Source organism: Podarcis muralis, chromosome 8, assembly GCF_964188315.1.
Source record: "Podarcis muralis chromosome 8, rPodMur119.hap1.1, whole genome shotgun sequence".
Lineage (NCBI taxonomy): Eukaryota > Metazoa > Chordata > Lepidosauria > Squamata > Lacertidae > Podarcis > Podarcis muralis.
In genome coordinates, this window is record NC_135662.1 from 72,063,065 (window position 1) to 72,088,144 (window position 25,080).

Below are 25,080 nucleotides of genomic sequence, written 5' to 3' on the forward strand. Positions count from 1 at the left end.
ACTAGAATATAACTTTTATTGTCACAGTATTACAGAACTGGAAGGTAATCTAGCATAAACTCCTGGATCAGGATTCAGATACATTGCGCTGATATGTCCATAGCATGCGTAGAGAAGAAAGTGCATCAACCCATTGGAAGCCATAAAACAAAGATTCTAAAACATTATTTGACCAGAAGGAATATTTGTTCCCCATTTGCAAATGTCGCAACCAATTACATCCCGAGCATAAAAGCATGAGTTGTTCACTCAGAGTTCCCTAACAGAAAATGTTCTTAGCTATCTGGTGTAAAATCCAAGCTGTGCACTTTTAGCCATCCCAGAACGCAGGACGGGATGCTCCTTAATTCAATAGACCTCTGTTACCAAGACACAAATGGCAAATTAGTGCACACTGACCCAGCAAAGCAGGTCTATGTGTGGAAGCAAGCTTTGATGTGCAGGTTTCCATTCTGGACTAGGAGCCATGCACAGAGAATAGCTGCAGGTGCACATCTGTGTCACAGAGCAAATCTGGTGGCAAGTCATTCAATCTGATTCCCATATACATTGAGTGTGGTCCATGGAAGGAGGTTCAATTTCATGTTGCAATGTGTATGGAAACTAGATTTCTTAGCCTACAGTCCCAAGCTTGGTTAGTAGAGAGTAAACCCTACTGAACTTACTGGAACTTGCTTCTGAATGAGCTTTCATGGATTAGCACTGTTACACCATTAGTTGTTGCAGATATAAGTAAACTTCGTTCATTATTTTTTTATTTGTTTTACTTGGTTTTGAACTAATGGTGTTTCTCAGAAGCATACAAGATCATGAAGCTGTGCCTGTAGAATGAAAACTGTATTTACAAGTAAATCAGTGGATCTGTTTGACATAGAATCATAATATCATCGAATTGTAGAGTTGGAAGAGGCCACAAGAATCATCTAGTCCAACCTCCTGCAAGGGCAGGAATCCTTTGCCCATTGTGGGACTCAAACCCATGACCCTGAGATTCAAGGGTCTCATGCTTTACCAGTTGAGCTATCTGTACATGGCTGAGTGCTTCCCACGAATAGCTAGTCACATGTAGCAGCAGGCAGCCACAATGCTATTCAGTTTCACCCCTCAAAAAATCCAAACTGGCCGATTAAAAACAAATAATTCATGATGTGCCACAAACTTGGCATCCTAATGTTTCAGGAGTCTGCCAGATAAATAGCAGTGTGAGGAAGGGTCATAATTAGGTATGGACAATCTCAATTTTGATTTCTCTCAGCTTCTCACTTTTCCAGTCTTCGATTCAGTTCTCCACATTTCTGCAGCAATTTGGGATTCGTTGCTTAAAAATTCTCATGATAAATTGTCAGCATCTTGGTGCCTATTTCTTTATGCAGTTTTTACTTTTGCAAACAATTTCCCCTAATATAATGCATTTCTATGCACACTTACCCGAAGTATATGCATTTTGGTACTCATTGTTTAGCTGTAGAACTACATCCCAAAATTCAGAGAAGTGTGAATTTCAAAAGACAGCTGTGTTTTGGTTTACGTGTTGATCTGACAAGTGCAAATTAGGTAGTTTCTCATTAAAATCCAAACAAATTGAATTTCTCCTCCATTCTCCCTAGTTCACAAGTCTCATTTTATTTCTATGCACTAAAATGGGATGCAGGTTGTGTGTCCTTATGTTTCCGGAGAGTCCCGTATAGCACAGCACAGTTGTTTTGGAACACGTTACATTTGGAACACATCACATTACGGTTGCATTCTTAACAAGATCCTGCCACACCAGCTGTTTAACTCTCTCTCTCTCTGTCTCATCACTCAACAAGTAGTACTTATGTCCTAAATATTAATCCACTGTCTATGAAACAATCGGTGATTATCCCGGGAGTCTCAGGGCTGGATTAAAAGATCTAGAGGCTCTAGTCTAAGCCCTGGTTTGAGGAGCCCCCTCCACAATGCAATTTGTCTCTCACACGGCAGCAACTTGTAGAGAAATATATATTGGATATGATTTTTCTTCCTTGGCTGCAACACGACGCCCCCGTTCTTTTATTATCTCTGGGTGAGTTATCTTCACCACGGCTTTTCTGTTGACTTGCTAAGGCCAATGAAAGACTTTGCGGCTTTGAAAACTCTTTAGGATTTTTATCCTTCGCTGTTCTTTCACTGTGTCCCTTCTATTCATCTCTCCTAACCTACTTATTCTCTGTCTTTAATTTCTCTGCCCACCTTTTTCCTACTTTTGGATCTTTGGGCTTTAGCAGCTCATCCTATGAATTAACCCACCTACGTTTCTCAGAATTGCTGATTGCTGTCATCCTTCCTCGTTGGTCCCTCGGCCCTCTAATCTCTTCTACCCTCCTACCTCAGGGATATCAATGCAAACTTCACACAGGTGTGACCTCCCTCTGGGTTCACAGGCGGTTTGCAGCAGTTATCCTGCCATCATTTCCAGCTAGCGTTCCTTTTGTCTTTCTCTTCAGAAGTCTGACCAACTATTTATAGCAGCTACCACATGCTTTTGGTCCTCAGGCTTTTTCGTTCACTCCATCATTAGTATGATATGTTTTCTCTTCCTGTTTCCAAAGCCACAGTAATTCTTCTCAACTGGGCACCCATCATATTTCCTTCATTTGCCCGAGTGGTCTTTCAATATTATTACTCCACCACACAACTAAGAAACAATACAAAGGAAAAATCCACAGCAAAACATATTATCAATCCCCATATGCATTGAACATGATTTCAGATCAGGGTATTATTGGCGTTATGCCAGTGGTTTTCAATCAGTGTGCCGTGGCACCCTAGGGTGCCTTGAATGATAGTCAGGAGTGCCTCTGTCCATCTTTCCTTCCCTCCCTCCTCTGATGCCCTCTCACATCTCTGCCTCCCAAAGGCTTGCACAGCTGTTTTTTTGCAGCAGCCCTGGCTACAAGCTCCCCAGGGGAATGGGGACATCCTCTTCCCAGGCCCCTGTGGGGCAGTGTGAGGAGGCACCTCTCTTTGGGGTGGGGTGGCAGTTCAGAGACCAGGTGTGGCAGCCTCGGCTGCCCGGAGGACTCCCAAGAGAGAGGGGAGAGGAGAGGAGGCCTAGGGAACACTCCACAAGGGAGGGTGATCGAAAAAGAGTGCCAGCTCTGCAGGCAATGGGTGATATAACTGGGCTCCTGAGCCCCACAGGGGTGCCACAGAAAGAAGGTAATTAGTCAAGGGAGCCGTGGGCTCAGAAAGGTTGAAAACCTCTGGCTTATGCAATATATGTGGGGCTTACTGTATATTTCCTCTCCCAAAAGAATTCAGCCCAGTTGCAGGGGAAGGAAACTGGCAACTGTGAAACCACATTTCAGAGACAGACCAGTATGCTTTGGTACATGTGGGGGTGGGGTGAACCCCACTCAAAATGCCCCAATCCATGGCAATGCAAGTAGTATGCTAAATAAATGATAGCATTCACCTCTTTAACTTTAGGCCAAAATCTGCTGCCTGAAGCACTCTTCCTCACCCTGCATAATAGTAGGGGCAGCACTTACCACAGTTAGTGTGCCTTCAAATGCAACAATTAAAATGGCAAGGCCAACTACAAAGAGAGATTCAGGCATTAATAACCTGTTGTTCTTTGCCCACTCAGATGTAGGACCTGTACCCATAATGTCCACTTTTTCAAGCCCCAAACTAGGATGTTTGTCCTCTGGGAGCCGTCCTTCACTCTCGCCCCTAGAAAGCACTTTTCTGAGGCAAGAGAATGAGGTTAAGCCACCCAAAATGGCCACTATGATCTCATGCGAAAAACCGGGCTGTCCCATTTTTCCCAGGGCACTCGGGAGGTACGATGTACCCAGTCGTGTTTTCCCCTACTGTCCATTGCTAAAATGCCCTTTAAAAGGTAAAGGGACCCCTGACCATTAGGTCCAGTCGTGACCGACTCTGGGGTTGCGGTGCTCATCTCGCTTTATTGGCAGAGGGAGCCGGCGTACAGCTTCTGGGTCATGTGGCCAGCATGACTAAGCTGCTTCTGTCAAACCAGAGCAGTGCACGGAAATGCCGTTTACCTTCCCGCTGGAGCGGTACCTATTTATCTACTTGCACTTTGATGTGCTTTCGAACTGCTAGGTTGGCAGGAGCTGGGACCGAGCAATGGGAACTCACCCCATTGTGGGGATTCGAACCGCCGACCTTCTGATCGGCAAGTCCTAGGCTCTGTGGTTTAACCCACAGCACCACCTACGTCCCTTTTGGCCTCCCTTTAAAATCCTTGTTTCATTTGATGTACCTATTGCATTTCATTTGAAAAACAATAATTCCAATTATGTTTCAATATTGATCTATGGACCAGAGAACAAGTAATGCACATTGCAATCTAAGGAGACCATCCCCCCTCTTGCATCGGAGCCAACTCCTAGGGGCCAAGGAGGCTTTGTCCCCCCCCCCAATAAAATATTTGAGGGGTCTGTGCCCCCCAATGTTAATGAGCATTGCCATTGCCAAGGTGTTTGTGCACCGTGTCATATGATTAATTATATAGGGTGGGGCTTCCATGCCCCCTCCCCAATATTTTATTCAAGTTGGCACGCCTGCCCCCTCCCAACAGGAGCATTCGGTCCAGAATTTAAAATTACAGAACTGCGGCACTGATCTGAAGTGGGGGATATGCAAGCACAGTGCATCCCTTTTCTACCCAGCAAACTGCGCTGCCACTTAAGGCAGAACAAACAGACTTAAAACAGACTTACTCTGCATTTAGAGGAGTGGCCTGGGACATTCATCTCCATCCACCACCCCACTCTTTGAATTTGTGGCTATCTGCTATGATCACCACGCTTGGAGTCATTCCTGTCGCATTAGGAAGACTATCACAGGGATCTCATTTAAAGAATGACCTGAAAGAATCTTTTTGAGAGCTCTCCATTTTGCAGAATAAGGAGGGAAATGAGAATAAGAGGCAGACTCTTGACACTGTAGCGCTGCTGTCTGCAGGCAGAGTGTCAAGTTGTCGAATGCTCTTCCATTTTTGTTTCAAAGAAAGTTTATTGCATGTATTAGCTGCACCAGAAAGAGGGCCGTCTAATGTATACTCGTTTGCTGCATGCAAGGTGTTGTTGATTTTAAAGAGCATTCAAAAATAGTTTTGGTGCTCACCCAATCTGCAGTTTTTGGTGGTGTCGTCCAGGTATCTGTTTCTGTGTCGTTATACCTGCTCATCCTATGTAATTTGGTTCTGGAAGCTCAAAAGACTTAAGCTTGGGAAAAATACACAAACACACACACAGAGAGCGAGAAATGAGGTGACAATTACAATGTGGCTTGCACTAATTCAGCCAGCTAGTCGGGGATTCAAGTTTTGAATGCACCTCCTGCATCTAGAAATCTATCGAAGCAAGAGAAACATGCTGTTCCAACCCTTTCCCACCTGCGCTGGTGTTTCAGAGAGTTTTTAACACAGGGAAGAATGTTTAAAAATGTCATTTCCCACCAACCACTGCTGCCTCATGGGACGCAATCCATTCTCCCCTGTGTTACTTCAGATGTTGAGATAAATCGCAGAGACTGAATCCTAGGAATCTTGTCTTTGCAAAATAGGTGCTGTGTTAGGAAGCTCTGACCCCCACCTCCTTCCATAGCTTAGTAGTACACTTAATCTTTCTGAAGAAGAAGTGTTACATTGTGCTGTAGAATTTGCTTTCAGCAAATATGAGGAAGAGTGTTAAGAGATACCTGCCTGGTGAGCCAGAATAATATTTTAGCTTATTCCTGAACTGAGAAAAATGAAACGAAACGAAAAGGAAGAAGTGGGAAATTTGTTTGGCTTCCCAAAATGCTTCTGATACCCTCCGATGAATTGCTAAAGGACTCGTTGATTCTTCAAAAGATTTGATGTACAAAGCACGGGGCACTGGGTGCACCACTGAAAGGGATTAGAAACTGGCTGGCAAGGCAAGGAATAAAAACGATTTTTTAAAAAAGGTAACAGTATAATAAGCAGAAAAGTAACAAGCCGGGTGGTGCTGCAAGGGTGAGTCAGGGCTCGCTTTAATTGTACCTCAGAATCCTTTGAAGGCTGTGCGGTTTCTAAACCGGCTAAATGTTGAGATGAAACAGAAGGGAAAGGCCCTTAATGTATTCAAATGGATTGGAACGGATTAAGTCTTCCAGCTGATTAGAAGCTCATACATTTCAGCGCGGCAAAGCGGAAGGCAAGGAAGCTACAGCAAAGAACCCACCATGCCTTTAAAGCTGGCCAAATTATTCATTACAAACTTATCGAATTCAATAGACTGAATCCCATCTCCTGCTTTAATTATCCATCATTTTATCGGCAATGAATGAAACTGTGCTTTGCCTGAGCCTCTAGCAAGAGTGCAAGTGTTCTGGAGGCAAGTGGTAGTGTTTCAGGACTTCTTTGCAAAAGACCTCAACTCTAAAGTTGAGGAATAAATACCTTCTACCTTGAATACCCATTGCAGATTGACTGATGAATAAGCAGAACTTGGCAATGCAGTTAGGTAATTTTAGTCTTCAGATTTACCTGCTTTACAGAGGTTTCTTCCCCAGAGTGTAGTGTTCTGCTTTATTTTGGGAGTTCTTCTGCATATTTTAGGGTTGCCATGTGTCTGGACATATCCGGAATAGTGCAGTTGGCAGCAGTGTGGAGGTGGAAATCAGTCCAATATCTGGGAACACCTGGACACATGGCAGCCCATGTTGGAAGTTCTGTCCCCCCCCCCCAATTTCCTGGCCTTTGCTTTTGCGATTTTGCCCAAAAAGTTCAGCAATTTTAGGCAAAACTTAAAGAAGCTCCACAACTTTTCTGTCCGGATTTTCACTGCTTGAAACATGGTAGCCCTAGCGTATTGTGATGAGTGAAACCCTGGACATTTGCCCCAAAGTCCTGCCCCAACAATATTGTTAGCTAACTAATTGCCTGCCCTTTACCCGAAGGTCCCAAGGCAGGTTACAACATTAAAACACAATATTTCAAAGATGCCAGGGGGTTAAACTGGGACCTTCTGCATGCAGAACACATGCTCTGCAACTGAGTCACAGCCTTTCATCAGACACAAAAGAGCCATCAAAAGTTGTAGCCCTGCATCTTTTCCTCCCCCTGCTCCCCTGGCCATGTGTCAGATATGATGTGGTACCATCACTAATTTTACCCACAAAGATAAACCAGTGAAGAAGAGTGGAAGCAGGAAAACACAAAAGAGATTCCGACTAAGCAACAGGAAAAACTTTCTGATAGTAAGAGCTGTTCGACAGTGGAATGGTCTTCCTCTGGAGGTTGTGGGCTCTCCTTCCTTGGAGGTTTTTAAACACATATTGGAGGGCCATCTGTCATGGATGCTTCAGCTGAGATTCCTGCATTGCAGGGGGTTGCACTAGATGACGCATGGGGTCCCTTCCATCTCTATGATTATATGATGTCATATCCCACAAAGAGAGGAAGAGAGAAGGAGGAGACACGGGCCTATAGTTTTTTGTAGCCACCTTGCATCCCCAGGGACAACTATTTTTGCCTCCTGAATCAAATTCTAAATCTATACAGTAGTACCTTGGTTTTCGAACGTAATCCGTTCCGGAAGACTGTTTGACTTCCGAAACATTTGAAAACCAAAGCATTTACTTCCAGAAGCATTTACTTATGGAAAACTCATGTGGCATGAACGTTTGACTTCTGAAAAGTGTTCAAAAACCGAAGCAGCTACTTCCAGGTTTTCGGCATTCGAAAACTGAAACTTTCGACTTCTGAGACGTTAAAAAACTGCACTGTACTTAAAATAATAGCATCTATATGGATCTCATTAGTGTTTTCTACTATTTATAAGGAAACTGCATGTTACCTGATCTTCAGTATATTTCATATATGGGCACAAATTGCAATAAAAAGAGCAAAGGTCATCAATCCATGTCTGCACCGTTCTCAGCAAGTATACACAAGGTTACAAATGAGGAAGGGATGCCTCATTCTCTTCAATGAGAATAAAGTCTTGGAGACTGACTGAGGGCTGATTCATACCCACAAAACTTATGTGTGACTGAAACAACCACCTACCTTACAGGCACACTCAGCCGAGAGCCCGAATGTGCTGCAGCTCCCTATTGAATGCAAAATCTTTTGGCAAACCCAGATTTGCTGTCACATAATGCGTGAAAAGACTACATTCAGCATTCAAATCCCACAGGGGGAAATAAAGAAACACATGCAAGCATTAGCACGGTAACTTTGCATTTGTGGCCACTAATTCAATCTCCTCGTTAAAATGTCTACTCTACAACATAAGGCAAAATCACAGTCATTGTAAGAGGGAAGAAATACGATGCACTGTTCAGCGGCGGATTTGGGAACGTTTAGATACTGCCCCATTTTTCTTTTGTATTAACCTCCAAGGAAGATGCTGAAGAGGTTTTCTTTTAAAGAAACAGTGATTTCACAAGGCACAGTATAAATGACGAAGAAAAAGTGGATAGCCTTGAGCTGGAATTTAGAAGGCTAATTCTTGCTGAATAGCAAGAACAACAACAGGAGGGGCACAACGTCTTTCCATCAGAATCATCATGGCTTGGGTCTTGCTTAGGTAGCTAACTTGCATAAGGCCCTTTCAGCAGAAATCACTGTAGGTCAGTGCTGGAGAATGTGCTTTGCATCTAAAAGGTCCCCAAGTTCAGTTCTGGGTATCTATGTTGTTCTTTAGTCATTTAGTCGTGTCTGACTCTTTGTGACCCCATGGACCAGAGCACGCCAGGCACTTCTGTCTTCCACTGCCTCCCGCAGTTTGGTCAGACTCATGCTGGTAGCTTCGAGAACACTATCTAACCATCTCATCCTCTGTCATCCCCTTTTCCTTGTGCCCTCCATCTTTCCCAACATCAGGGTCTTTTCCAGGGAGTCTTCTCTTCTCATGAGGTGGCCAGAGTATTGGAGCCTCAGCTTCACGATCTGTCCTTCCAGTGAGCACTCAGGGCTGATTTCCTTCAGAATGGATAGGTTTGATCTTCTTGCAGTCCATGGGACTCTCAAGAGTCTCCTCCAGCACCATAATTCAAAAGCATCAATTCTTCGGGAATCAGCCTTCTTTATGGTCCAGCTTTCACTTCCATACATCACTACTGGGAAAACCATAGCTTTTACTATACGGCTATCTGGGTATCTATAGGTAAAGGGTAAAGGAACCCCTGACCATTAGGTCCAGTCGCAGACGACTCTGGGGTTGCGGCGCTCATCTCGCTTTATTGGCCGAGGGAGCCGGCGTACAGCTTCCAGGTCATGTGGCCAGCATGACTAAGCCGCTTCTGGCGAACCAGAGCAGCGCTCGTAAACGCCGTTTACCTTCCCGCCGGGGCGGTACCTATTTATCTACTTGCACTTTGATGTGCTTTTGAACTGCTAGGTTGGCAGAAGCAGGGACTGAGCAACGGGAGCTCACCCCATCACAGGGATTCGAACCGCCGACCTTCTGATCAGCAAATCCTAGGCTCTGTGGTTTAACTCACAGCGCCACCCGCGTCCCTACCTGGGTATCTATAGGCAGATCTAAAAAAGAGAGACCCCTCTGGAGCAGTGTAAGTCAGCTTTCCCCAACTTTATACGTTCTAGATCTTTTGTGCTACAATTGCAGCTCCAGTCAGCAATGGAAGTCCCAAATATCTGGAGAGCATGCAAGGGTAAAGCAGATCCTTACATTCCTTTGCCACTTACAACATCAGGTGAGGCTGCAGATGACTGAATGTACAAAATAATTTTTAAAAAATCCTCCACCTAGGAAACTAGCATGGGAAGGGAGAGAATTCTGTCCTGGCATTCTCTGTGACATACTAGTTTTGTAGGCAGAGGGACATCTAAAATACATACCAATAGTGCTATCTTACTAGAAAAAGAGGTCCCATAATAGTAGTAGTAAAAATAAAAATAAAAATAAAAATAAAAATAAAAATAAAAATAAAAATAAAAATAAAAATAAAAATAAAAATAAAAATAAAAATAAAAATAAAAATAAAAATAAAAATAAATTAATTATACCCTGCCCACCTGGCTGGGTTCCCCCATCCACTCTGGGCGGCTCCCAACAGAACATTAAAACACAATCAAACATCAAACATTAAAAACTTCTCTAAACAGGGCAGATTTCAGATGTCTTCTAAAAGTCAGATAGTTGTGTATTTCCTTGAGATCTGATGGGAGGGCATTCCACAGGGCGGGTGCCACTATTGAGAAGGCCTTCTGCCTGGTTCCCTGTAACCTCACTTCTCGCAGTGAGGGAACCTCCAGAAGGCCCTCGGAGCTGGACCTCAGTGTACAGGCTGAACGATAGGGTTGGAGACGCTCCTTCAGGACTGAGTTCCCCCTATATATTATAATCAGGGAAAACCGCCTAGAACTGAAAACAAGAACCTTCTTTTCTGTCTGTGGGTGATGGTATTATATGTGGATTTAGGGGAGCATGGCAGGTTCTGTCACACTAGGTGCCGAAGCTCAGGGGCACTGCAGGAGTTGCCACAGTTATTATTTAGAATGGATCATGAGAAGCCGGGGTGTGTGTGTGTGTATAGATTTGGTATTACACAGCACACCACTGAAATTTGAGACCCCATGGTCTGCCACCAGTGGTGTCTGAACCCATTTTTATTTTGCTTACACCACACTATATATTTGTCAATGTGAAATGAAATACAGCCTTGAAACTCTGTTCAGCATTTACAAGGGAAATTAAGTGTCACTCAAATAATTCATGCAAGGAGGGGGCGTTTCAGGAGTTAATTTATGCAGGGAGAGGCATCTGGGTAACCTTGAGTCCTGCAGCTCAAAACTGTGTTGATTTAGACCTTTGCTAGCCTCCATGCTTTGAAGATTTCTGGAGCGTCCATGACCCACCGGGCATCATGCAGAGGCACTGATGATATAAATTGGTACCCAGATGTCCTTGACTCTCCACCCAAGATTCTTTGTTTTAAAATGTGGGCTTCTATGACAAGAGATTCCAGAGGCAGAACGGGAAATTGGAGTTGTTAATAGGGCTACTTTGAATGCAGTGTATAATGCTTTCAGCATTCGAGATGACGGAACTATGTTTTATTTGAATAGGTACTTCTGTTGTGCAAGTTACAGCCACTGATGCAGATGACCCTTCCTATGGCAACAGTGCCAGAATCATCTATAGCATACTTCAAGGCCAACCATATTTCTCCGTGGAGCCAGAAACAGGTCAGGGATGCTGTTGCTATTTTTCTATATTTCAAGAAGGACTCAAATGCCTTTTTGCCAGTCACTCAGTGAAGCAGAGTACCTATAGCTGCATGCCATATTCTGGTAACTTCAGAAACTCTAAAGTGTGAGAAGTATTAAAATGCAAATTTGATGACTGTAATCTGAATAAATCCTGGATATATTAATTTTCTACTTTGAAAACAGAAAGGGGGTGGGGAAAATATAGGGGATGCAATGTAAGAGCTAATTTATATACAGTATACAGCGAGAGGTGGTAGATTTCTGGACTGTACCGCTTCTGATTTATAGGCAAGGAAGGAGTGGGTTGTTTTTTTTTACTGCTCTCCTGTGTAAAATGTCCTCTGCATTTACTAAACTAGTACAGTGGTACCTTGGGTTACATATGCTTCAGGTTACATACGCTTCAGGTTACAGACTCCGCTAACCCAGAAATAGTGCTTCAGGTTAAGAACTTTGCTTCAGGATAAGAACAGAAATCGTGCTCCAGCAGCGCAGCAGCAGCAGAAGGCCCCATTAGCTAAAGTGGTCTTCAGGTTAAGAACAGTTTTAGGTTAAAAATGGACCTCCGGAACGAATTAAGTACTTAACCCGAGGTACCACTGTAAATCGGATCGGTGGTTGGGTTCGAAAACCAAGGTACCACTGTTCTAGCTTATATGTCCCCCCTCCCTGAAAGGTTTGGAGGGTGAGAACATGAGAACATGAAATGCTCTCTCCAAAGAGATTGCTTGGTGCCATCATTTCATGTCTTTACATGCCAGCCAAAAACATTCCTCTCTACCCAGGCCATCGGCCATTAAATAAGCTGTGGCCTGTGAAACACAGGGTGGGGGCTTTTATTATGATTATTTTATGATTATATTTTTATTATTATGCTGCATAAATTATGTTCTTAATGTTAAACACTGCCCTGGGATCTTTGGTTAAAGGGCAGTATAATAATAATAATAATAATAATAATAATAATAATAATAATAATAATACATGCAAAGAGTTTTGTACCCACTAATATATAGATTTTTCTCTACGGCTTGCTTTTGATCTCTCAGCGTGTTGGCCAATCTTTTACTGAACTATTCCTGACATTTTAAAATATACCCTCTCAATGTTATAATGGGTACATTATTTGTGTGTTTGTGTGTGTGACTTGCCATGCAAAGTGAATGCCAGCAATGTTAACAAATGCTTGCTTGTTTTCTTCCAAGGCATCATCAGGACAGCTCTACCAAACATGAACAGGGAAAACCGAGAGCAGTACCAAGTTGTCATTCAGGCAAAAGACATGGGAGGCCAGATGGGTGGATTATCGGGGACCACGACAGTCAACATCACCCTGACTGATGTCAACGACAATCCGCCTCGATTCCCCCAGAGTAAGCTTCCTTTAATAGCCCTTCTGTACTACAAAAGCATCAGAATAAAAGAGTGAGGCGACTGCCATCTGGTTTAATTTAAAGCAAATCTAGATTATGGGGCACACACTTGAACACAAGGCTTATACACGGATTTATTCGCTGTTATTAAAAACAAAAATTAAATGAAACGGGGACATCCTTGTTTGGGGGAGGGGCAGCAGCAGTCACAGTTGCAGAAACCCCAGAATAGTTCTTGGTATTTGGGGTGAAGGTGGGAATCGAGAAGGGGAGGGGGAAATAGGCAGAGCTTTAAGAACGAATCATCCTTTGCTGCGACCTGGAGATTAATAATTTTATCAATGGAATTAACAAAACAAAAAAAGAGAGGAAGGGGTGAGTACAATGAACTCCCTGATTAAATGCTGAAGCAGGACACATCTAACCTGGGGGCAGAAGCTGCTTTTTAAAAAGCTAAGGAACTTTGTAAATACAAGGCTATGCACTTCACAGTTATGTGCATTTTAAGCCTATTGAAATCATGGAGGCATGAGTACCGGTGGAAAAGCTCCTTTGCAATGGCAATGCAATTGGTTGAAGTTTTCCCGTGTTTTCTGGTCTCAGGAAGAGCTTGTGGATCTTACTTCGGAGCTTTCCCCAAGGAAGTTTGGGAAAAGCCCTTGCAGCTGAACCCAAGCCCTTCCCACCAATGGGTTGGTATGGGGGGCTTCAGAAACTGCATATGTAGGCCTAGTTGCTGCTGGATTCAGTTAATTGCTTTGGAAGAACTTGAGAAACTCACACCTGTCAATCTGTTAAGTAGAGAGGCATTGGAAACTCCATTTCCTGGGCTCCCCAGAAGCAACGGGCTCTTTCTGAGAAGATAGCCATGTTCAAATATATAAAAGGATGTCATATAGAGGAGGGAGAAAGGTTGTTTTCTGCTGCTCCAGAGAAGTGGACACGGAGCAATGGATCCTAACTACAAGAAAGAAGATTCCACCTAAACATTAGGAAGAACTTCCTGACAGTAAGAGCTGTCCGACAGTGGAATTTGCTGCCAAAGAGTGTGGTGGAGTCTCCTTCTTTGGAGGTCTTTAAGCAGAGGCTTGACAACCATATGTCAGGAGTGCTCTGGTGGTGTTTCCTGCTTGGCAGGGGGTTGGACTCGATGGCCCTTGTAGTCTATTCCAACTCTATGATTCTATGATTCTATGACTCAGAATTATCAAGACCCAACAATACCTTAAAAGGCGTGATCTTGAAAGCTGCTGAAGCCCACCAAACTAGCTCTCCCTATCATTCCTACAACCCTGTCCTTTCCCATGGAAAGTGGAGAATTGCAATCGAATGGCAATGAATGTTGGCACCAAGATGGGTCATTACAAGCCAAACCCAAATTTGGGGGCTTGGCAAATAATGACTTGTTGTTTTTTCTAAGCAGGGAGAGTTCACTTCTGACTCCTGAATTTGAGCATCATTACTAGGCCAAAAGGGACGCGGGTGGCACTTTGGTCTAAACCACTGAGCCTAGGGAAGGTCAGCGGTTCAAATCCCTACAACGGGGTGAGCTCCCATTGCTCGGTCCCAGCTCCTGCCAACCTAGCAGTTCGAAAGCACGTCAAAGTACAAGTAGATAAATAGGTAATGCTCTGGCGGGAAGGTAAACGGCATTTCTGTGCGTTGTTCTGGTTCGCCAGAAGTGCCTTAGTCATGCTGGCCACATGACCCGGAAAAACTGTCTATGGACAAACGTCGGCTCCTTTGGCCAGTAAAGTGAGATGAGCACTGCAACCCCAGAGTCGTTCGCGACTGGACTTAACTGTCAGGGGTCCTTTACCTTTACCTTTTTACTAGGCCAATGCAGTTCTAACACCAATCTGGATTACAGTTGAAAAGCTTTTTTAAAGAAGAAGAAGAAGAGGAGGAGGAGGAGGAGGAGGAGGAGGAGGAGGAGGAGGAGGAGGAGGAAAGAAAGAAGATAATGTACAGAGCACCACAATTCCTATGCTCAGCAGATTAATTCCTCCGATTAGACTAAACAACACAAACTTTTAAATTTATTTTAATTTGTAATCTCTCCACTAGACTCCATACTAAAGAAATAGATATGACAAAAATGACTTTTCCAGAATAGGGTGATTGGATGCAAAGGAGGAAATTGCACCTTTATTAATTGTACAATGACTTTGCATGAGAAGCCATTGTGGCAGGCAGGGGCACCAAATTGGCCCCCGCATCATGACGTCGCGGCAGCACACTAGTTGGGGCATGGATGAAGATGTCGCGCCCAAGCCAGCGAGATGGGTGTGGAAGGCACATTATGCTGTATGTGCTTCCGACCTAGTAAATAATCAGGTTACTGTGCTATAGTCAATGAGGTTACACACATACACACAACACGCAGCAGGATAAAGGCATGTATCTGGCCTACTGAACTGCACAGAACTCCTCTTGCACTCTCTTAACTTGCTTGCCATCTTTCTCGCTGTATGCTTTTTTTGAAAATTACTGAGCACCACCCAGGTGATCGGATCTGGGGCCCGATGTGCAAGGCACTGCCCTGGAAGCACCAGCGTGCTGGCTGAGCACCCACCCAATTCTGTGCAGCTTTTACTACGCATTGGCTCAAGTTGCGAGGAAAGGCCCGTGGTAATATTGAGGTTCATGTCATGGTCAAACGTAGGCTTCAATGGACATTTCAAACCTCCCTCCTCTACACAGACACACTTGCACACACACACACACACACACACACATTCTCATTTGAACTTAGCATCCACATGTCACTTTTGGTTAGACTTGCACTCTCTAGAATAATTCTTTTGACTTATTAACTTTGTAGATGGACTCATGCACAGAGAGAGACACATAGCCTGAGAGAGGAAGAAATAGGAGCATAGCCCCCACCTCCAGCTGTCCCATGGATGCATTATTTTTAACAACTTTAAGATCTGCTGCAAGTTGTGTGAGGTGATATTCAGTCTTAGCATGCCATAACATAAAACAGAGGTGCCCGGAATATTTGTATTGGCATATTTATTGATCCGCAAAAGGCCTGTTCAATCCTTCTTCGGTGAAATATCTGGAAAAGAGAACCCCTTTTAAAAATATTGTTGGAGGCCTAACATATGCATACTGAATTAAAGTAAATAAATGTTACTAAAAGCACATTAGTGAAAGTACTACTCAATTTTTTAAACCCTGCCTCCTGAGCTACCAAGGGTTGTTTTTTTTTTTAAGAAAACAATGACAACCAGGCTTAAAAATGCCTCCTGAATAACATTGTCTATACAGTGGATGCTCGGGTTGTGAACGTGATCTGTGCGGGATGCACATTCACAGCTCGCAGTGTTCGCAACCCGCAGCGGAGCAACTGCACATGCACGGGTTGCGATTTAGCACTTCTGCTCATGCACAGCCGCCAAAACCTGGAAACCGTTTCGGTACCTCCGGGTTTCGGCAGTCCGTAACCCAAAAAAACGCAACCTGAAGCATCTGTAACCCAAGGTATGACTGTATTGAAAAAGCACAAGGAAAACAGAGGGAGTTTGTATTTTGTAATATATTGAATCTTTCTCTCTCCACCCCCCCCCCCCAGAAAGCATATTTTAGAGAGACTGAAAACTCTTGGTATCGAGAAACAGTTTCCTTTGTGTTTTCCATTTGTTTGGTGCCGTCGCATTCTTCTGCAACCCTTTGATAACATACCAAAGGTGGCTGATTTTGCAGCACCCATTATTTTACCATTATCAGTTGAATGATTTTGCTTGTTTAAATTGAGTTATTATTGCTCCCAAGTGTCAAAAGGAATACAAGAATCTGAGATTACTATGGCAACATTGACTTAGACTCTTGTTCAGAAGCTTTAGAAGGAAGGGTGCATCTGATAGGAAAGGAAGGTCCAGATCTTCCCGTTCCAGTGTCAAGATCAAGCCACAGAATAGCAGGTTCTGCAGCACTGCAATAACATACTAGGGAATAGAGTTTACACACTGTCATGGTGTATAATGCCGCAATGTAATTCTCTATGACAAAGACCCTTTCTGTACTGTTATCTACAAGTAAGTTCCACTCAGCAAAGTTCCTTTCTAATGTATTTAAAAGTTTGCCATTGAATGGTCTTACATATTTGTATTGTTTCCTCTTGATAAGGACTTGGCTCTTTACTTATCATTGAACTGCCAACAAACAAGTACCGTAACTTAAAGACTTGACAGTGCTTTCCTTGTCCACATTGGACAGGTTGGAGTGGTAACTGCATTTTAAATTATACAGGTTGGTAGCCATGTTGGTCTGCCGTAGTCAAAACAAAATAAAATATTTCTTCCAGTAACACCTTAGAAACAACTAGGTTTGTTATTGGTATGAGCTTTTGTGTGCATGCACACGTCTTCTGAAGACCAATCTGAAGATGTGTGCATGCACACAAAAGCTCATCCCAATAACAAACTTAGTTGGTCTCTAAGGTGCTACTGGAAGGATTTTTTAAAAATTTTGTTTAAATTATACAAAAATTGCCACGAGTCAGGGCTGAAAACAACAAGAAGAACAACAACAGGAATGCAATACAAAAAAGAGTCGATAAAGAATTTTGCAAGAATAGTGTCTGTGTCCATACGTGAATGAACACAGGGTGGCGATTCCAGATGGGATGGCTAATCTGGAAGATATCTAAGAGTTGGAGCCACAGAGCAGGGTTATCCCAGCAATGCTATCATACATGGTCCCTGTGGCAAGGGACATACTATTTTCATGTATTCAACAGATGAGCATAGGCCCAGACATCTTCCAAGAGGGTCAACTTAAGGCATGGAGATGGTCAACCTGATGGTGATGATGAGTCACTAGATAAGTACTTCTAAATGCTGCTCACTGGATGGGGCATGTCTACAACCAGGAGGCAATAGTAAAGATGCAGGTGGCACTGTGGTCTAAACCACTGGGCTTGCCGATCAGAAGGTTGGCATTTCGAATCCCCACGATGGGGTGAGCTCCTGTTGCTCTGTCCCAGCTCCTGGCAACCTAGCAGTTCAAAAGCACACCAGTGCAAGTAGATAAATAGGTACCGCTGCGTGTTCTGTTGTGCCAGAAGCGGTTTAGTCATGCTGGCCACATGACCCGGAATAGCTGTCTGTGGACAAACACCGGCTCCCTCGGCCTGAAAGTGAGATGAGCGTGACAAACCCATAGTCGCCTTTGACTGGACTTAACCATCCAGGGTTCCTTTACCTTTTTCATCTTAGTAATGTGTGCTTCATCTCTGAAGGCTGACTTGTCTATCGGTGACAAGATGTGGGAATGACACATGCCATGTTATTGGTTCTCCATGCACACACAGAGAGAACCCATTTGCTACTTCTGCACAGTTCACATAAAATGTGCATATAGAATGCAGGCAATCAACAATAATATTCAGATGTTTAGACCAATTTTAAGCACCGGCAGCAGAAAAGGGGGGGGGGAGGTTAAGTGGGATAATGTTTCAGCTTTCTGATCTTATTGTAATCAAGTTTTCCTACAACTTAATGGAAAGTAAACTGTAATCTGCATAACTGCAATCATAGCCCTTTAACCATGAGCATTTTGATTTTTTAAAAAATTGTTGCAGTGTACATTGTTTTCAGAGGAAAGTCTGCTTAGTTCCTATGAAAACAATGTTTTCTTCTGACTGATTGACATAGCTTATTTAGTATTTCCCTGCATATGTTTTGGTACTGGGATTGTGATTCGTATGAAAGCGAATAACACAGTATTCTAGACATCAGTATGTTATCAGCTGAAGGTTTACTCTCTGTTCTAAATAGATTTCCTGTATTTCATTTCATTTCCATTGTTATTTTGGTCACACGCTCCTTCCATCTACTGTAGAGGATGTTTGCTAAGTCCCTCCAGAGCAAATTTATATCTACAGATGCATACATAACCCAAACTCCCTCCTTCTGCAATGGGTCATCTTTTTTTTATTAAGCATTCCTCCCCTTTCCCTTGACAGACTCTTTATTAATTAGACTTATATCACGTTAAAAGTAACAAAACTAATGGGTTCATGAAAGGGCCTAAAAAGTGCTTGATTCATGGAAGTGCTGAAGGCCTTATTGATTCTTTCTTAAAAGAAGAATCAATAAAATTCATGTCAAATGTGAAATTGTACACTAAACTGCTCTTATCTCTTATCTGATTTGCTGACTTGACCATGTATCAAGGGGACTAATGAAATTGAACACCTCTTATGCAGTTATTATCAGAATGCTGTAATATTAATATCAATGAGGAAGGCTTATTCACACTTACGGGAAGCTCCCGAAGACATGAGAACTGTTTTCCAGCATCAGTATTAAACAAAACTGGGGAGCATTTTTGGAAGCATGTGTTTGAATATGTGTTTGAATATACACTTAATTAGGTGAAATTTTACCTGCAGCCAAGCAACTGTTGGTGCTGTTGGGCAACTCATCTGCTCCTCCTTTGTTAAAAGTGCTTTAATGCCATGTTTGAAAGTGAACTTCAAATAAGACAGGCTTGCTGGATTAAAGGCATGACTTCGTGGATTCAGTCAACTTCAAAATGAGAAAGACTGGCATATATAGGATAAATTCTGGTGTGAAAAACTAATGTTCCAGAACTAAGACTTGCTTCAAGCCTTCCCATTAATCATTCACTCATTCCACACTTTGCAATACATTTCACATCACTTTCCAAACCGCAAAAGTCCATTTTTAACTGGATTTGTTGCAGTAATGGTGGCAGAGCCCTTTAATCTACTTTAAATGTTCAAACCTAACGTTATGATAGGGGCTCGCTGTTGGAAAAGCCCATTGGGAAGTTGGACAGATAGAATAAGCCTTCTCACATACAAGGTTTTCAAAAGTTATGTCTCCTGAATGAAATCAGTATAACCCAAAGTGTTACTTTCTTGAATTAATGGCTAAAGCTATGGAGTCATGAAACTGCAATCTTATACCTTGGAGTAAGCTCCAGTGAATTCAGTGGGATATTCTTCTGATTCTGGGTAGACATTATGGGATTCTGCTGTTAATCCCGCATGATTTGTAACTAACAAATGCTTATGTATTTCTGACTGTTTCTTCTTTACAGGCTCAGTCCACCTTCGTATCCCAGAATCCTCCCCGGTTGGCACTGCCATTGGAACCATAAAAGCCTCTGATGCAGATATTGGGAGGAACGCAGAACTTGAATACCGCATTATTGATGGTGATGGAAGGGATATGTTTGACATTGTTACACAGAAGGAGACACAGGAAGGAGTTATAACAGTGCGAAAGGTGTGTATTATCTCCATGAATTACTGGGCGCTTTAAAATAATCAGCTTTGAAATTACATTTTATATTTTGCAGGGTTGGAACCATTATTAAAAGTTTGTTGGTTGTCCAGAAATGCCATGTAGCTCTGTTTTAGATTCCACAGTTATAGCTGTGCAGTTATTTTAAGGTTATCAGATTTTTTTCAAAGAATCGAGGGACACTTCTCTTCTGTGGTCTCCTTTGTCGCCAGACCTTCCTCTGGGTCCCGGCCTGCTCTCTTGGAGCGCTAGGTGCCATGAAGTAGGCTCAGGTCAGGCCTGGGATCGGCCATGTGTCCTTGTCCTCCCGGTGCTCTCCTACCTCTCCTCCTCAGCGGTGGCACCTGCAGCAGTGCGGCAAGGTCAGGGCTCCCCTCTTTTTTCTCCTTCCTCTTTCTCTCTCTTCCTTCTCCTTCTCCTCTCCCCTTTCTCCCTGCGTCGGCTCCAGGGTTTTCCTGGCCCCGGAGCACTGCTGGGCAGTCGACCGGGTGCTCTCACTCCTGGCTTGATTTGGGTTGTGGGGTGTGCGTGTCAACGGCTCCCCCAGTGGACGTGCCAGGCGTCCCCGGTTCCCCCTTGGCAGTAGCAGCAGCAGCAGCAGTCTCAGCAGCCCGGAGCCAGACTGGTAGCACAGTTGGCTCTGGCTGGCTTCAGGAGCTGCTTGCTGCTGTGGCGCCTGCCATTTTGCCTCACCGGAAGTCCCCATATGATGTGTCTTGTGCCGTTGAACCAATCACGCAACATTCATTCCCTACTAATAAATCTGGAACACTTAAAATATAAATCCAGGGACACTAAATGAAATCCGGGGACATTCCAGGGAGGGATTTTGTGAATCTGGGGGTTATCCCCAGGAAACGGGGACGTCTGGTAACCATAAGTTATTTGCCATACCTTTCAATTTAGCAAAGGTTGCTTATTGGTGGAAAAATATTTTAACAGTAATGCATTCAGAGGTAGAAGAGTGGACCCAAATGCAAAGTATTTCATATTTGCATCAAAAGAGGAAAGGCTGTCATCATTAGAGCTGTTGTCATATTTTGCCAAAGCAAGATTCATGGAAAATTTGAGAGGAAGTGCCTTAGAGATTTGTGGGAAGCCAACAGAGTTTTCATAGTTCCAGAGCAGTTTCTCAAGGGGTTAAGGTCCTGCATAGCCACAATGAATGGGTGTCCACATAGCTATTATGTGTCACCCACTCAGTATCTATTCAGAAGACAGATTGTTGCATTGAGGTGCAGTACCTTTGGCAGTTTGAAAACCTGAGAATATATCTGAGACATAATTAGCATGTACAACGTAAAGTTCTCCTTGAGAACAAGGTTAAGATGGAGGGAGGAGAGTCTCAATAATGCGGGAAGGGAGCGTCTGTTGCCAACGTAATATAACTTCAGAGTAAATAGAAGATTTAAGCGCCAAGACAGTCTGGCATCCTTCATGAGCACTAATTTAACTTTAAAGATTTGAGGGGAAATAAACAGTATGTCTCCAGAATCCATTTTGGGTCCACCTTTTGATATCTCTCTGTTATATTGTGCATGCTAATGAAGCTTTGCTCTAATGTCAGACAAGCTGCACTTTCTCTCAGCTTGTTCATTCCCTGGAAATCATTAATTAGCTAGCACTTTTCATCTGCAGTCACAGAGAAATCGGAGAATGGAATCTCTTGTCTATCCACACCCCCCCCCCCCAGAAGTATTCTAATTATAACTCCAAACTTTTCATCTTCTCCCTTTAAAAAGCACTTGCTGACAAAATGTCACATATATTTTGCCAAAATTTCACTGATGTCAGATTCATGAAATGCAATGTAAATGAACCAGGTTATGCACAGATTTCCCATAAGATAATCTAAATTCAGGATATATATATATATATATATATATATATATATATATATATATTCATAAAATTAGCCTTATGGTGGTCACTTGACCAATGTTGTGGACTATAAAACTGCTTGATATGGTGCTGATGATGAGACCCTGGATTTTGCATGGAAACTGCTATTACCTAAAGATTCGCTACTTGCGTATGCACTTGAGAGCTGAAGACAGAAGAGTCAAGTGAAGTATTTGTTTTTACATCAAATCCTTCTGACAATTTGATGCATACAGGCATGGATGGGATTGTCTCATTGTATAGTTGCAACCACTTCATTGCATTAGAAGGTAGTTAGGAAGTAGTGACTTGCCCAATGAATCCAAGGTCACAAAAACAGCAGATATGCTGATAAAACTAGACCAGGTCATTTCATTGAGGACAGTGTTTCTAAAATTATTTGCCAGTGGGCAGGGAGGAACCCTGCACTTTCAAAGCTAGCATATCAAAAGGAAAGCTTGAATCCTTTTCTCTGGAATCAAGTTTTCCAGGTGTAATGGCATTCAGTCATGTCACCACCTCTGATCTGATGCAATGATGTGTAGATCTGCCTCTTCTCAAATTGCATTTGAGACACTCATTTCAAACTTTCTTGGCAAATGGCTGGGGAAAACAGATCCCTAGGTACTAAACTGAATCATAACATTTTGGCACATGTGCATTCTCCACAGTATGGGTGCCAGTTCATGGTTTGAACAATTGTGCAGTGCTCCTGCTTCAGCTGCGGTACTATTGAGGGCAAGGAGGACATGAGTAGCTGATTCAGTGGCCAGGCAACTGTTCTAGTGGTGGACATCTTCCCCACAATGCACACCCATCCTTTCCCCCAATTGGAAGAAGAGTCTGATTCAGTGCCAAGTTCAGGACTGGCACCATTGGGCAACTACTCAGATCCCAGCAGGAGGCTTACGGCCACATCCCAGAACCCTCTGCTTCTTCTGCGAGCAGTTCCAAAAGCAAGGGGAAATAATAGCAGTCTCCACTCAAATTGCTTTCTTCTTCTGAGCAGTGATGCAGGTTGTGTCCACAGGGAGATGGCAAGTGGGGAGGAGGAGGAGGAGGAGAGGGCCTATTCACTCTTTCCCAGAGTTGGTTTTAGGGTGATGTTGTCGGTACGGTGGCGCTGGGCAGAACACTGCAAAGGACACCACAGTGATGCTGCAGAATGGACTGTGAGAGGTGGTGGGCACCACCAAATGTTAGCGTTCCAAAAGGTGCTGCTGAAATTTGAGAGCCCAAAGTCTGCCACTGCTTTGCCCAGTGACAAGATGGTGCCCTCTCACCATTTCATATACAGAAGCACAACAGTGGAAAATCTCTCTCCAATATGTGTGAGCCAACTGGCTAATTAGGACAGGCCTTGTGCATGGACAACTCTGTCATCTGACAGAGGGGAATGGCTCAGGAGAAAGAACTGGGGTGTATCTGAGCTGCATGTTTAACTCTGCCTAATGGTTGGGCTAGCCCTACCAGTCTAAACCCAGCGTTCCAGTTCTTTAAGGGAAATCAGTATTCAAAAGAAGCCTTCCAGCCTTCCAGTATTCAAAAGAAGCCTTCCAGTGCACCTTCCGGTTGTGTGATCACCCAGTCCTCAGCTAGATGAGTATGTGTGTGTTTGTGTTTAATACAAATTTGCCCTCCCCATCTAGAGTCACTAGTTGTTATGCATGACTACTTGTCCATGGCAAAAGCAGGATAGAGACCCAACACTTAACCCACTACATCCGGGACTCTAAACTCCCATCCAACCCATGGTCAACAGTCAGGTGTACCCCAACATTTTGGAGTGGCACATGTTAGCCACTCCTGTGCAACACCATAAAGCAAGCAATATGTATCTTGGAATATGTCATTATTGTATGTGCTTTGGTACCTGGGATATTGCTGCCATTACATAAATGGCAAATGGTGCTTGCTATGCTATCCCACTTTTCACAATGTGACTTTCTGACACCTAACACATTGTTGTGTCATTGTGTTATTGACTTTGTTCCCTCCCTATGTTGTCTTACAGCCACTGGACTATGAGAATCGAAGGCTATATACTTTGAAAGTAGAGGCAGAGAATCTATATGTTGACCCACGATTTTATTACCTCGGACCTTTCAAAGATACAACCACTGTGAAAATATCAGTGGAAGATGTGGACGAGCCTCCCATTTTCAGCAGATCCTCTTACCTTTTTGAGATCCATGAAGATATTGAGGTGGGCACAATCATAGGCACTGTGATGGCCCGAGATCCAGATTCTGCTGCAGGTCCTATCAGGTAAAGGCCAGAATCAAAAACCCTAGATTGATAACATCTTTATATCTAGTTATTTCAGCTGATATTGTTACTCTGACTGGTGATATGCATAGAAATGTAGGCATGAGGTACTTGATAAAGAGGAATATCTAAGGTATTCTACCCTGGACTGAGTGATACTGTATTCTTGAAGAAGATTGTTTTGATCATGTAGAATGACATTCTCAGAAGCCTATCAGGCCAGAGTATGAAACTTCAAGGCAATGTTGTGACTTTCTGTCTCTCATTTCTGTCTCTGCTCTGATACGATTAGGGACAGATACTTACTTTTGGCCAAAAAACTAGTCTATAGGTATATATCTCACTCACTACACAAGACAAAACAAAACAACATTGTGTCATCCCCCCCCCAAGCTTATTTTGTAGAGCCAAAATGTTACCCCCCAAAAAACTAAACTTGAAACGCAGAATTTTGAAATTGACTATGCAACTTTAAATCTAAAATTGACATTCAAATGTTTTGACAAACATCAAATATGAAATCTCAAAATGGGTGAGTTAGAATGTCCCTTTCGCAGTGGGAGCAAACAATGAAATCTTTCATTATTTCCCATTTTTTACTAATTGGAAAACCATAGTTAACAGCTTCAGGACATGCTAGGTTTTCAACCAAACCACGGTATATTGTCCTGGCTTATTCTGAAGCTGTTACCAGGCAACTACAGTTAATGGAAGAGTTGCTGGTTTATTCATTCCATTCCTCAAGTAAAAGCAGGAGCCATAAGCACAACTAATCAATTCACTGATATTTCAGCTTATTAAGCAGATATGCTTGTCCAAACTCAACTTATGTCATAGCATATCAATTTTCAAATGCAGTCCAAGACTTAAGTATAGCATACCATCTACTGCCAAATATTGTTGTAATTATTGAAAACACATCTCAAAATCAATTGTTAGATATCATTTGCAGCTATTACATATTCAATGAATGTTCAGAGAACAATGGAGCATTATCATGAATATTTGGTTCAGCTCTATGGATTTGTTTTGTTTTCAGAAGCATGTTATTTTACTTCTCCTCCTCAACTGT

General features: G+C 43.0%; 1 protein-coding gene across 4 annotated transcripts in view; it reads left to right on the plus strand.

Annotated features, from left to right (window-relative positions):
* Positions 1-25,080, plus strand: part of CDH10 (cadherin 10) — a 128,176-nt gene that overhangs the window by 88,636 nt on the left and 14,460 nt on the right. For all 4 annotated transcript variants that reach the window (XM_028737928.2, XM_028737929.2, XM_028737925.2 and 1 more), the window contains 4 exons: positions 11,060-11,179; positions 12,409-12,576; positions 19,654-19,841; positions 23,755-24,008. In XM_028737928.2, coding sequence (XP_028593761.2) covers positions 11,060-11,179; positions 12,409-12,576; positions 19,654-19,841; positions 23,755-24,008 — 730 coding nt within the window. The remainder of the gene's footprint in view (positions 1-11,059; positions 11,180-12,408; positions 12,577-19,653; positions 19,842-23,754; positions 24,009-25,080) is intronic.